Source organism: Cervus elaphus, chromosome 29 (assembly GCF_910594005.1).
Source record: "Cervus elaphus chromosome 29, mCerEla1.1, whole genome shotgun sequence".
NCBI classification, from domain to species: Eukaryota; Metazoa; Chordata; class Mammalia; order Artiodactyla; family Cervidae; genus Cervus; species Cervus elaphus.
Genome location: NC_057843.1, coordinates 60,635,344 through 60,647,434, shown reverse-complemented (window position 1 = coordinate 60,647,434; position 12,091 = coordinate 60,635,344). Strand labels below are relative to the sequence as shown.

General features: G+C 47.2%; 1 protein-coding gene across 1 annotated transcript in view; it reads left to right on the top strand.

The window, feature by feature from the left end:
• The window catches only part of GABBR2 (gamma-aminobutyric acid type B receptor subunit 2), a 359,033-nt gene that overhangs the window by 221,348 nt on the left and 125,594 nt on the right, over positions 1-12,091 (top strand). Inside the window, exon 7 of the mRNA XM_043890615.1 lies at positions 5,860-6,096. Coding sequence (XP_043746550.1) covers positions 5,860-6,096 — 237 coding nt within the window. The remainder of the gene's footprint in view (positions 1-5,859; positions 6,097-12,091) is intronic.

The following is a 12,091-nucleotide window of genomic DNA, read 5'->3' as shown; positions in this document are numbered from 1 at the left end:
GTCGCGTCTGACTCTTTGCGACCCCATGAATGGGAGCACGCCAGGCCTCCCTGTCCATCACCAAATGCAGCTTAGGTATCAGCAAATATCGCAAGTGCAGATGTCAGTGTCCACACTGGTACCCTGTGGTTCCTCTTCCTCTGAGACCTTGGCCTTATGAGCCTTGCCACCCTGATGACCCTGAACTATGGTTTTTTGTCTTCCCATCTCTGAGGCACTGATGAAAACACGGATCCACTGTTTTCTGTTCCTACAACTGGCCTTCCCACTTGCAGATCAACAAATACTGCTGCCTCCAGGGGAAGCAGCAAAGAGTGTTGGACTCTTCTCAAAACATCTCTCTTTCCTCCAGGATCTTGGTTCTTCAAGTCATAGATGTCCTGGTCTCTTTCTGATGCCTTTGGATAGCTATATTTATATTTTATTCTGCTTTCCTTAATGTTCTTCATGGGAGCTTTAGTCTCATATAACCTATTTCGTCATAGAGTGGATGTCTGACTTGAGACTGTTTTGCTTAAAAGGTGAAGAATATAGCACATTGAGGACAGGGTAAGCGTGTCACTGACTTCGGCTCTTTGAGATATGTTATGGATAAGAGGATGCAGACGTGTTCTTTGCAGCTCCACAGAAAGACATAGCAAGCTGCAGGGAGATAGGTGTAATCTCTGTATCTGGAAGACTGATCTCATAGACGTCAGGCATTCCTCAAGTGGAAGGCTCTCCCTGAAGACGTAGTGACTTTCCCAGCACTGAAAGAGTCTGAGAAAGAGCTCAGAAAACACCTGGAGGTTGCTATTGAGAAAATCCAATAATCAGATTGTAAGAGGGACTTAATCAATGTTAACCAATTTATGTATTCTTAAAGTCTTAAAACAGCTTTTAAAATACAGTTGTCCGAGTTATCCCACAGACACAACAAAACAAAATGTAGGGCCCTGCATTCTCAACAGGCTCCTTGGGTGACCTACAAACTAGACTAGAAGAGCCCATAGACTGTCCCCTAGTGGACCTTCCAAAGGAGACTGTGGTCGCAGCATCCCACAAAGGGTGCTAGAGAGAAACTCTGCTGGCTTTGCCACTCTGCGGGGTTGGGGGTGGCAGTTGGAGATGTGGAGGGAGATGTTTCCCTCTTCTCCTCTCTTCTGTCCGTGAGACTTCCCCTCCCCCAAGAAGCAGGACTCAGCCTGGTTCTGTTGGAATGACAGACCCATAACGTTTAGTCACGGTGTGGGGTAGCTAACTTGTGTGGGCTAGCCTGGGAACCTAACCACTATTTATAACATAATTTCTGTATGAAAATATGTTCCACGTTCCAGCAACTGCCTCTCAAAAATATGTGGGGCACAACCTGTCAGTAATTGGGACTCTTCATGTAAAACTTGTTTTCTCAGAAACTTTTAGCCTCTCAAGATAAACTTGACCTCAGAGCGTGAGTAATCAATCAGTTTTCAGTGTCTGCTTTACAGCGGAAGGAATTCTTCTGCCCTGAATAATTGGAGACCTGCTTTAAGAACAACTATTAGCTTTTCTCAGACAATTGTGAGTGTCTCTTCCTGCTGTCATTGTTTTGCCTGAGGGAGATCGGCGCCAGCTTCACCGGGGAACAGTGATGAATGGTCCCGGACATAGTGTGATAGCAATGACTTCAGCCTGGTGCTTGCAAAGACAGTGAGGATGAGGTCACCTTTCAGGGCTAAGCTACCCGGGTGTCCCACTCCAAGGACTTTACCCACAGAAGTGAGGCACGTTGCCAGTGTTCTCCAAACCCCTTTCCCCTGGCTGATGAACAGTTTTATGAGATAGAAAAATATAGGGATTTATAAGAGGTACACCTAAAAAATATATAGGGGCTTGTGTTGGCCCCAGTATCAAATGAATAAACAGTCTGATCCTGATCCACTCTATTATCTACACACATGAAAATATCGCCAATAAACTATATCAAAGAAGTTTAAAAACTACACTCATTTACCTCCTGGTGAGGCAATACTCTGTTTACCGAAGGTCTGACTTCCCCCACCCACAACACCTTTAAGAATGTCACAGAAACCTTCAAGGATGCCCCAGTGGCATGTCCTGGATAGAGAAGAAGTCTCAAAACATCATCTGAATGTACTCATTAGGTTGAACAAACAGGACTCAGAGAGACACCACCAACCCTTGGATGCCTTTGCCTGCATCAGAAAAAGCCTCGCAGCAGCAGTCTTGGAGAGAAGAGTTCAAGAGGCCTCGTTCCTTTGATGCTTAAGCAATTAATTAGATAAATAGACATTCAGGTAAATTTTTAATACTTTAAAAATAGCCAATAGCTGAATTAACAGCCTGAAATAGACCCAAATTTCTTTTTTTCTTCTTCTCTTTCTTTTGGCCACAGCGCGCATCTTGTAGGATTTCAGTTCCCCAAGCAGGGATTGAATCCAGGCCCTCTGCAGTGAAAACATGGAATCCTAACCCCTGGACTGCCAAGGAATTCCCCCAAATTACATTTTAAAGTTAAGAAAAATATAGCCAAATAGAAAAATAACAAGGATATGTTGAAACAAAGCTTTAAAAGTTGTGACTCTCAATATAGCAATATGGTATAAAGAGGAAACACGTCTCTGAAGTGAAAGTTGCGCATCAATGTGTGAAAGGAGATCACTCTTAATAGTTAACCAGAGAAATGCAAATTAAAATGAAAAGAGATGTACATTTTTTTGTTAACTTGAGAAACTGACAATGATTTTAAAAATTGAGGGACTTCCCTGGTGGCCCAGTGGTTAGACTCTGCACCTCCACTGCAGGGGCACAGGTTTGATCCCTGGTTGGAGAACCAAGATCCTGCATGCTCAGCAGCTTAAAAGAAAGAAAGAAAAAAAGAAATGCCTACTGTGGTCCAGGATGCAAGGAAATGGGCACTTTCATATGGAGTGGAATTTTAGCTTTTCATGGTTGGGGAGGATAATTTGGCCCTTTAGATGTGTGAATAGCATTGAAGGTTTTTATACCTTTTGCCTCAGCAATTATATATCTGGGAATTTCTTCCGAAAAAATAATTAGCAGTGTGCGTTCAGAAAATTTAGATACAAGGATGCTTTTTTTGCAATCCTGTAATTGGGAAAAATTAGAAAAAGCCTCAATGTCCAATAATTGGAAATTAGCTAAGGAAGTAAAAGTAGGCCATTCACACACGGGAGGGCTGCTACCCGCTATCGGCACAGGCGAAGTCCGGGGTCTCCAGGGCATCGTGGGCGAGCAGCGGTTCCAGGTGGCCAGGTGAGCAAGCACCTGTGCTGTCACTAGCGGTGACTGGAGTTCTTGGGGCAGCAACACGTCCTGGACACACTTCATCTCACCAAGCTGTCACAGCCACCTAGACGGGAGGCTGCAGAGACCTGCAGGAGATGGGACCCCAGCCCCAGGTCACGTTACCAAACCACTGAGCTAACTGGAGGGCAGGTAAGCCTGCTTCCAAATCCTGTGTTCTTACCACTGTGCCAGGCTCCTGCCTGGATCACTCACCAGGAGGAAGCTTCTAGATCACCTGGTCCAACCTCCTCACTTTTCAGATGGAGAAACTGATGCTTAGAAAGGGTATCTGCTGATATTGTTTTGGGTTCTGTGATCAAGATAACACCCCTGACCCATTGGAGCTTAATTCTTTGGGTAGATGCATTGGAGGAAGTAAAAATTGCAATAGAGAAGATAAAACTAGTGGATAGAGATTGCCTGGCAGGAGGAAGTTGTGGAAAGGGTAGGTCAGGGAAGCATCCCTGAGAGATGACACGTGTTGACGTTTGTGTGCCGAGAATATCAGGCAAGAGCTGGGGTAGAAGCTTCCTGGCAGAGGAGGCATCTAATGCAACAGCCTCGAGTGCAAACAAATTTGGTGTGAGTGAGGGAGACCCAGCAGGTTCAGGGAAGAGAGAAAGCCTCATAATACACTATCTCATGCTCCCTGATAAGAAGTGAGCAGGCAAAGGATGCCTGTGGAGAGAGCCAGCCTCCAGGTGGAGGGGTGCAGTTCCCTATGAGAAGGGGCTTGAGGAGCTGGGCTGGGCTAGAGACGGTGCTGTCTCCTTGAAGAACCCTTGGAATTGAAGAACTTCTGCTGGGTGTTTTGACTGATGAACAAAACAGTGATGGCTGGACATGATGCATTTCCAAAGGAAATCATAAATAGATAAAACCTGAGCTATCCAATAGGAGCCAAAATGTTTTTTTGTGTTTTTTTTTTAAAGGTGGTGGATTTGTTGCTGAGATACCATTCGTATTTGGTCAGGCAGATTCCACATTTGGAGGGGCTTGGTTGTACCCAGGCTCTGCTAACAGCTCGAGCCAAGGGTGAGAGACTTGAGATCCAGCCACAGAGTGACCCAGCCTTCAATGGCTCAGCTTCACCACTCTACTCGGATACCAAAACTGGCCTCGAACAACTTGGAGTGGTTTTCAAAAGGCAGTTATGACCTCAAAATTCAAACATATGAGAAGCAGCAAAGATAAAATGAGACAGTCTAGCTATACTCACAGAGACACACATGCTAACGCTGTGTGACCTTGGCCAAGTCGCTAGACCTCTCTGTGTCCCCTGCTGCAGATTGAGACGGCGTGTGTGACCGTCTCCAAGGGGCCTTTTCTGGTATAAACTGACAGTGAGTTCTGGTTTCTGTGTTTGATTTGTCCCCAAGGAGGGTTTATCCAAAGACTAAGCCATGGGCTCTGATGACATTTCTGGCAGAGGAGTCCAGAAGTGATTTGAGAAAAGGCCCATGAAGAGCTGAGGGTAATGGGTTCCCCTGGAGCGGCATTCATTTGGATCTATAAGCCTCAGGGACTAGAGTAAAAAGGCAGTTTCATTACTTTGTGGCCTCAATCAGAATGTTAATATTACCAATGAAATTCTTTTATGAAATCCAGCTCAATGGGAGAAAAAAAAATTTTAATGCGAAGTTATTCGCAGACCCTGCTACATTATGGAAGATGAAAGGGACGAGCACAATGTAGAGATCAGAAGGGACCTTACCTCTGGACAACTAGGACCGGCCCTGGACCCCATGCTCTAAGAGGACCTCACTCAAGCCCCACGGGGTTCAAACTCCACAAGGCCACAGGGACCTGCCCCCCTGCACTGCGCCCCTCCCAAGCCTGGGCCATACCCTGAATTCCCTGCCCAAGAGCCTGGAGCCACATCCAGGGTCCAAGGAGCCTCTTCAGGGAGGTCTGAGCGTCTGGGTGGTCATGGGACTACTGATGCTAGAAGAAGGTGGACCGAGCTTGACTGGCCTGTGGGGTGGAGTCCAGTGGGAAGAGAAGGGGGTGGGTCCCGGAGCAAAGTTAGCTTCCCCGGTGCTTCTGTGTCCAGACTGAAGCTCTGAGGAGTCAGACTTCTGAATTCAAACCTGGCCTTCCAGCTTGTTAGGAAGGTTTATTTACCCTCCTTTAACCCATTATGACAAAAAGATAGAAAATATTTTATTGAACAGTCTGTTTGTCGTCTATAACTTACTATTTAGACATATGGTATACGGGCCTCCACTGTTACTGTAGCTCCAGGCCCAGCTAATGTCAGGAGGAGGCCTGCTCAGGATGCATTTTTCCTCCCACTGGTCTTGGCGGACAGCCAGGGTTCAGATACCAGCTGCCACTCACTTGGTCCTAGGCAAGTTAGCTTTCCTGAGTCAATTTTCTCATCTGCAAATGGGGACAGTAACAGTCCCGGCGTACAAGGTCGTTGTGGGGGTTAGATGCGGTGATGCCCGTTAAGAGCCTGGCACCGTGCCTGGCTGACGATAAGCACTGGGGAGGGTCAGCTCTCAGCACGGCGTGCTTCATGTCCCGGCTGCCTGTAACTTGGTGTTCCCCGGCCTCCTTATTTTCCAGACGCCACAGCAGTATGAGAGAGAATATAACAACAAGCGGTCAGGGGTAGGACCCAGCAAGTTCCACGGGTACGCTTACGACGGCATCTGGGTCATCGCCAAGACGCTTCAGAGGGCCATGGAGACGCTGCACGCCAGCAGCCGGCACCAGCGGATCCAGGACTTCAACTACACAGACCACACACTGGGCAAGATCATCCTCAATGCCATGAACGAGACCAACTTCTTCGGGGTCACGGTCAGTCCCAGGCCCCCGGGCTCTGCTTTCCTTAGCGCCTCTTGGAGACGTCCTGGGCAAGAGGCACTGTGTTACAGGCCCTCTGATATATGGTTCATTTTCTCGCTTGTTGAAATAACTTCCTGTGGGCTCTGGGATTGCAAGGCTGCTGAAACGGGCATGGCCAGTAACGCTCCTCGATGTGTTGGGAAACTGCCTCTCTATGTAACTCGAGGATTGGAAAGGCCATAGTGAGGTGACACAGAGCAGGTGGAACCCACCAGCTGGCGGGGTGGGGGTGAGCCAACAGAAGCTCTAGATCCAGAGTCAGATTCAAATCCTGGGCATTCACTTTCACGTTATGGTCTTCAGACTACAGGGTTTTTTCAGCCCCCAAATGGGAATAATACCTACCTGGCAAGGCAGTCATAAACATTAGCTGTTACAGATTAAAAACTGCCCTAGCAGTTGCTTGAGCAAGCTACTTGTTCTGAGTTTCAAGATTCTTGAAATAGCTGGCAAATGGGAATAATAATGACTGGCTTGCAGAGAAGTCAGGAAAATTGGCAATGATGAGAATCACTATTTATTGAATGCTTATGATGTGCTAGGTATGTGCTAAGCATTTATGTAGATTAGCTTGATGGTGTATGCCCAGTGCTAGGCACATGTAGACACGGAGGAAATGCTAGTGGTCATTGTAGTTAATAATTGTCTCACTGCATCTGTGTGCCATCCCTAGGAAGTGGGTGCTGTTACCACCCCTGATAAAGCTGAGGAGCCTGGAGCTTGGAACATTTAAGTACCATAGCAGCTAATCGGAGGTAGAGTTAGGATTTGAACCTGGGTCTAGCTCTTAATAGCTGCATCACACTACCTTCTGGTCATGAACATAAATGGTCGTCATTTATGTCTCATGATGATGTATTTGTCACTGACTGTGCTCCCAGAAAATTAGGGAAATTTGCCTAAAGAATAGTTTGAAATGGCTAAAGTGCTGCCCATTGTTCTAATTTAAAAAGGCATTTGGAGAATCAGTCTTTCTTGGGAGTATATGAGATGAGCTGACTGGGGTATTTCTTACATGTCCATGTTCCTCTCTGCGTGTGCTCAGGCTTGGGCGGTTGGTCTGACAGGCCAGAACTTGTGCAGGTGTTGGGGGTAGACTATGGTGTGGACTGCAAGGTAAGGTGGACTCCTTGTCCTGGAGTCTGTGGTCCAGATGCAGGGGTGAGACCTGGACTCAAATGACATTAAGAGGTTGAAAGTGCTCCGCACCATGGGAGAGACTGTGTGAGCCTAGGCGCATTTCTGTGACCTTTAACAAAGAGTCCTGGAAGACTTTGGAAGTGGAATCTTTTGGGTTGTGCCTTAGACCTGCAGACAGGGGGCTGGCAGTCCCTCCAGATGGAGTGTGGTGGGGTGCATGTACTTTGTTGGGAATATTGAAAGGGAGGGTGGTGAGGCTGGGAGGGTGAGCTGGGGCACAGCTCTGTAGGGAAAGCTAAGGAGGCTGGCCTTGTCTTACAGGCCAACAATTTTCCAAGTGTGCCTTGACCAGCAGCACCAGCATCTCCTAGGAGCTGGTTAGAAATGCAAATTCTTGAGCCTAACCCCAGACCCACTGGATCAGAATCTCAGGGTTGGGGCACAGCCATCACAGACCCCCTAATGCACAGTAGAGTTTAGAACCACTGCTCTGGGCATTGGGGAACATTGAGGTTTGCTGAAAAGAAAGAGAGTTCCAAGTTCCTAAATGGAGCCCCTCTCGACCTGAGACCTGGACATCTGCTCCCACGACTTGGAAGTGAAGGCTCTTGTTAATTATCGGTAAAGGTCATGTCTGCAGGGCAGCCTGGACGCAGACTGAAAACTTTAACAACTTTCCTCAGCCCGGTGGTTTCAAAAAGTTCTTTTTTTTCATCCTTAGAACTTGTTATCAGATTGTATGTGGTCCCTGGTGTGTAATATAAATTAAAGAGGAGATTCTCAGGTGAATGGAAGAAGAGCCCAGAGCCCTTCCAGATCAGCCCCCTCCACGTCCCACCTCTCCTCTCCTGAAACCTCTCTCTCAGAAAGTCTCCACAGAGCACCAAAGGCCTCAGAAGTCCTTTCTATCCATGGAACAAATTCACAGACAGGGTCTTAGAGAAGGGTGGAATTCACCAGGGGTCCCACTAGTAGCATTGTGGCGAAGCTGTCTCAAAATACAGGTCCACTTTTTCAGGCCATCTTGTCATGCTTTATTTCCCATTTAATAGAATGAATTTGTGGTATCCCAAGTTGAAGCGGCTGGATAGAGAGCTACAGAATCTAGGAAACCTCTCCTAATCCTGGAATGCAGCATTTTGTCTAGATGCCTGATGTAGCTTAGGTGGAGATCATTTATAACTACTCCTAAATGCTGCCAAATAATACACGATCCCTGCTTGAGGCTGCCTGAAAGGCTTTACACGGCTTGAAGATGAGTTTCTTTTTGATGGGACATTCCTTGATGCATATTTATGCCTGGTCTCATTTGTGACTCACGATTCGGCGAATGTCAGAACTGAAAGCGATCTTAGAGATCCTCAAATTCAACCCCCTCGGGTCATGGGTGAGTATGTGAGGTACGGCCGGGGAGTTTCAAAGTCACACAGAAAGAAGGTTCGATTGAGGCAGGACAGTAGCTCAGATGGGCCTGCCATCACCACCCTGGTGCTGTCTCTCTCCTCTTTATACAAATCTTCCATTAGTTGAGGGAAAGAGTGCAGTAGTGAAACAGGTCTTCAGGTGTTTTTTCCCCTTCCTCATTCCCTTCGTCACATATTAATGTGTGCTTGTCACTGGGCTCGAGACAGATTTCATTAAAATTGTCTTCTGATCAGAGAAAAAAGACCGACTTCTGACAAAATAAAAAGTGTCCCTGTGGTCCAAGGAGACCGCAGAAGGCCAAGTTCAGACATAAATAAAGAGTTGGAAAGGAAAGGAACAGGAGGTAGGAATAAATTGAAGCGTTTTCTATTTGCTGAAGGGTTTTTATTATACAGCACACACGGTCTCCATTTTTCCGTTCTCAGACAGTCACTTTATTCTGGGTCACCCTCATTCAGCGTGTTTACTATACGGAAAATCGTTTAAACACATTAAATTAATTGTATCCGTGACTCGATTTCAATTGATTCAGTATGCATTCTCGCCTGGGAGCCAGGCCTGTGGCTGCCAGCTGGTGTGTTACAGAGATTTCTTCGGGCACCCCAGGTCGGGACTCTGGCTTGGTCTGGGGCCCTCGTCTCTTTAATTTTCTTAAGCGCTCTCCTCCCAGCCGCCTTCCTCTGAGAACACTGGCGAACAGGACCCGTGTCCCCAGCCGCCCCCGATGGTCCGGGCGCCTGCTCCTCTGAGTCCCTGAGCCCACAGGGCTGCTGGCCCTGTCATTACCTCTCTCTGGGCTGCGAATCTCAGAATGCTTTCTCACCTGGAAACCCTTCTTCTAACAAACACCGGATAAAACTCAGGCTTCAATTGGCTGTTAGGTCTCAAAAGCCCAGAGTATTCTGAGAATCCCAGTCAGCAGAGTTCCTCTAGGGCAGCAATTCATAAACTTCTATACACAGGTGGGAATCTCCCAGGGAACTTCGTTAAAAATGCACATTTCCTAGCCCTGCCTCAGAACTTCTGATCCAGTGGCTTTGCAGCAGCGCCAAAAAATTCCCATTATTAACAGGTAGTCCTGGTGAGTCTCAAATAGCGACGTTGAGAATTGCTTGGGGCTCTGTCAGATGTATTTGTTCCTCCATTCATTCACTCCTTAGCAGATCCTGTGCTGGGTGCTAGGAGCTGGGAGCACAAAGAAGAATGATGTGGTCGGTGGGTTCCCTACCCCGTGGTAGAGAGATGGTAGATAACAATTGCCAGTCACTGTCCAAGGTCAGCCCAGACCCTTGGAGCAGGGACTCCATTCTGCTTATGAGAGTGAAAACCAGGAAGCTGTCCTGGATTTTCCCGCAGTTCAGTGAGCAAAACTCCATGTGTGGGTAACCGCAGGTGCCTGGGCTGTGAGTTCTCCTTCTGCCACGCCCTGGGGAGTGAGGGTGCAATGCCAAGTTCCCTCCTCCCTAGCACTCAGGCCATACACTGTGGCTTAGTAGACTCCTCCAAGAAGGCTTTTCTACCAAAGAGGTGCTGAATTCATCAACAAGCTGATATCCATAGCCCTTCAAAGGCTACTTGGGAATGTGTGCTGAGTTTACAGGTGAAAAAACCAAAGCTTAAATTTTTGGGGGGTGATCATGTTTTAATTCCTCCCAGTTTCCAGTCTCTTTCCCCAAAAAGGATGATGTTCCAGCCCTCAAAATGGACACATCCTTTGGGTGTGTCAGACCAAGATAGGAGGGCTCTAACCAGCAGTGTCTGTCCTTTAGTGAATGTTTCTTCTGGTTTGTCTTTTGAAACGACACCATATTTATTTTGTGGTGCCTTTGACAAAGGTTAAATTCATAGAATCTCATTATATCCTATTGTGTGCACCAGATTCTCTAGGAGGTCACTGAGAGCCTTTACCCCAGGCTTGGGTCAGGGCTGTGAGGCTTACCAGAGCACTTGGGCACAGAGAAATTGAAAGGGGCTCTTGGGAATATTTTTGACCGTGAGAAGGGGGCCCATTCTTTCTAAACTATTTCCTGTGATCACCTCCTCACTCCCTGTGGGTGGATCTCATGTAGAAGCGATCACAGCTGCAAAGAGGGTGACCCATGAGTTCCTCCAGATATAATAATAGACCAAATCTTCATCCTTCGCCCAGACTCTCTCAAACAGCTGCGGGCCTAGACATCTCAATTTAACATCTTGGGAGAGGCCTGCAGCCTTAAGTTCATGCAGTCATCTCTGATGGCTGTTATCACTAATTGATCTCACCAAGAAGGTTATGAAGACAGCAGGTGGCAGTTTGCAGAGTTCATTGATCTGTTTGTGTTTGTTGCTGAAGAATGGGAATCCAGCCTTCACCGGTGTGCCCCTTAAACTTCAAGTTTTTAATTGAGATTTAAAAAAAATTATCTCTGCTGCTGCTGCTAAGTCGCTTCAGTCGTGTCCGACTCTGTGCGACCCCATAGAAGGCAGCCAACCAGGCTCCTCTGTCCATGGGATTCTTATCTCTACTAAGACTCAAATACTGCCCCCATCCCCAATCAATATTTTGCCTGAAAAGAGGACATCCTAGAGGAAGCTGTTTGTCTGGGATCCCAATCACTAACTAAGTTCTTGGAATCAGGTCATTAGAGGAAGCTAACCAGCTCCTCGTCCCAGGAAAATGACGCACTGTTGACTGAAGCCTCATTTATTTCATTCCCACTGTTGCCTGGCCACGCTGTGACCCTGAAGCTGATTTTTTTATCAAACAGGAAACTTTACGCTACACACACACACACACACACACACACACGGATGAATTAAATGCCATGTTGTTCAAGTCTGCCTATCTCTCCTGCCTCTCTGATCTTTGGGGTCCTGGTTTTATTCTCCAATACAGAAGCTTCCCACCAGTGACCCATTTGTGCCTTATATTTGATATCATCATTTTGCCTATAGTTTTTTTTTTTTAGGTTGAATTTGAGTGAGACAAGAACTGGAATACTATAGGAACTCCACCCAGAAGTAGAGAAAACCCTACCAACTTAGGATTTGACCCCTTTGGGGGCTGGTCATTCAACCAGTCATGACTCCATCCCCTGGACTCTCCTGATCCCACCTGTTTGGATTTTATCCTCGAAGCAGTCCCTCGAGAGCTTGTCAGAAACTCTGCCGTGGTCCAAGTGTGATGTGCCAACTGCGCGTCCCAGAAAACGGGGCTTGTCCCAGTGACCTCGTACTAGTTCCCGACGTCACTCTCTGCTTTCTGTTCTAAGGTCTCCCTTCATGAGTGTTTCTGGCTGTTGCCCAGGATCAACAGCAAACCCTTGCAGAACCTCCCCTGCACCCTACTTGTCTCCACCCTGTCCCAGACCCAAGCAGTTCCACTGAAACTGCATTATCCACA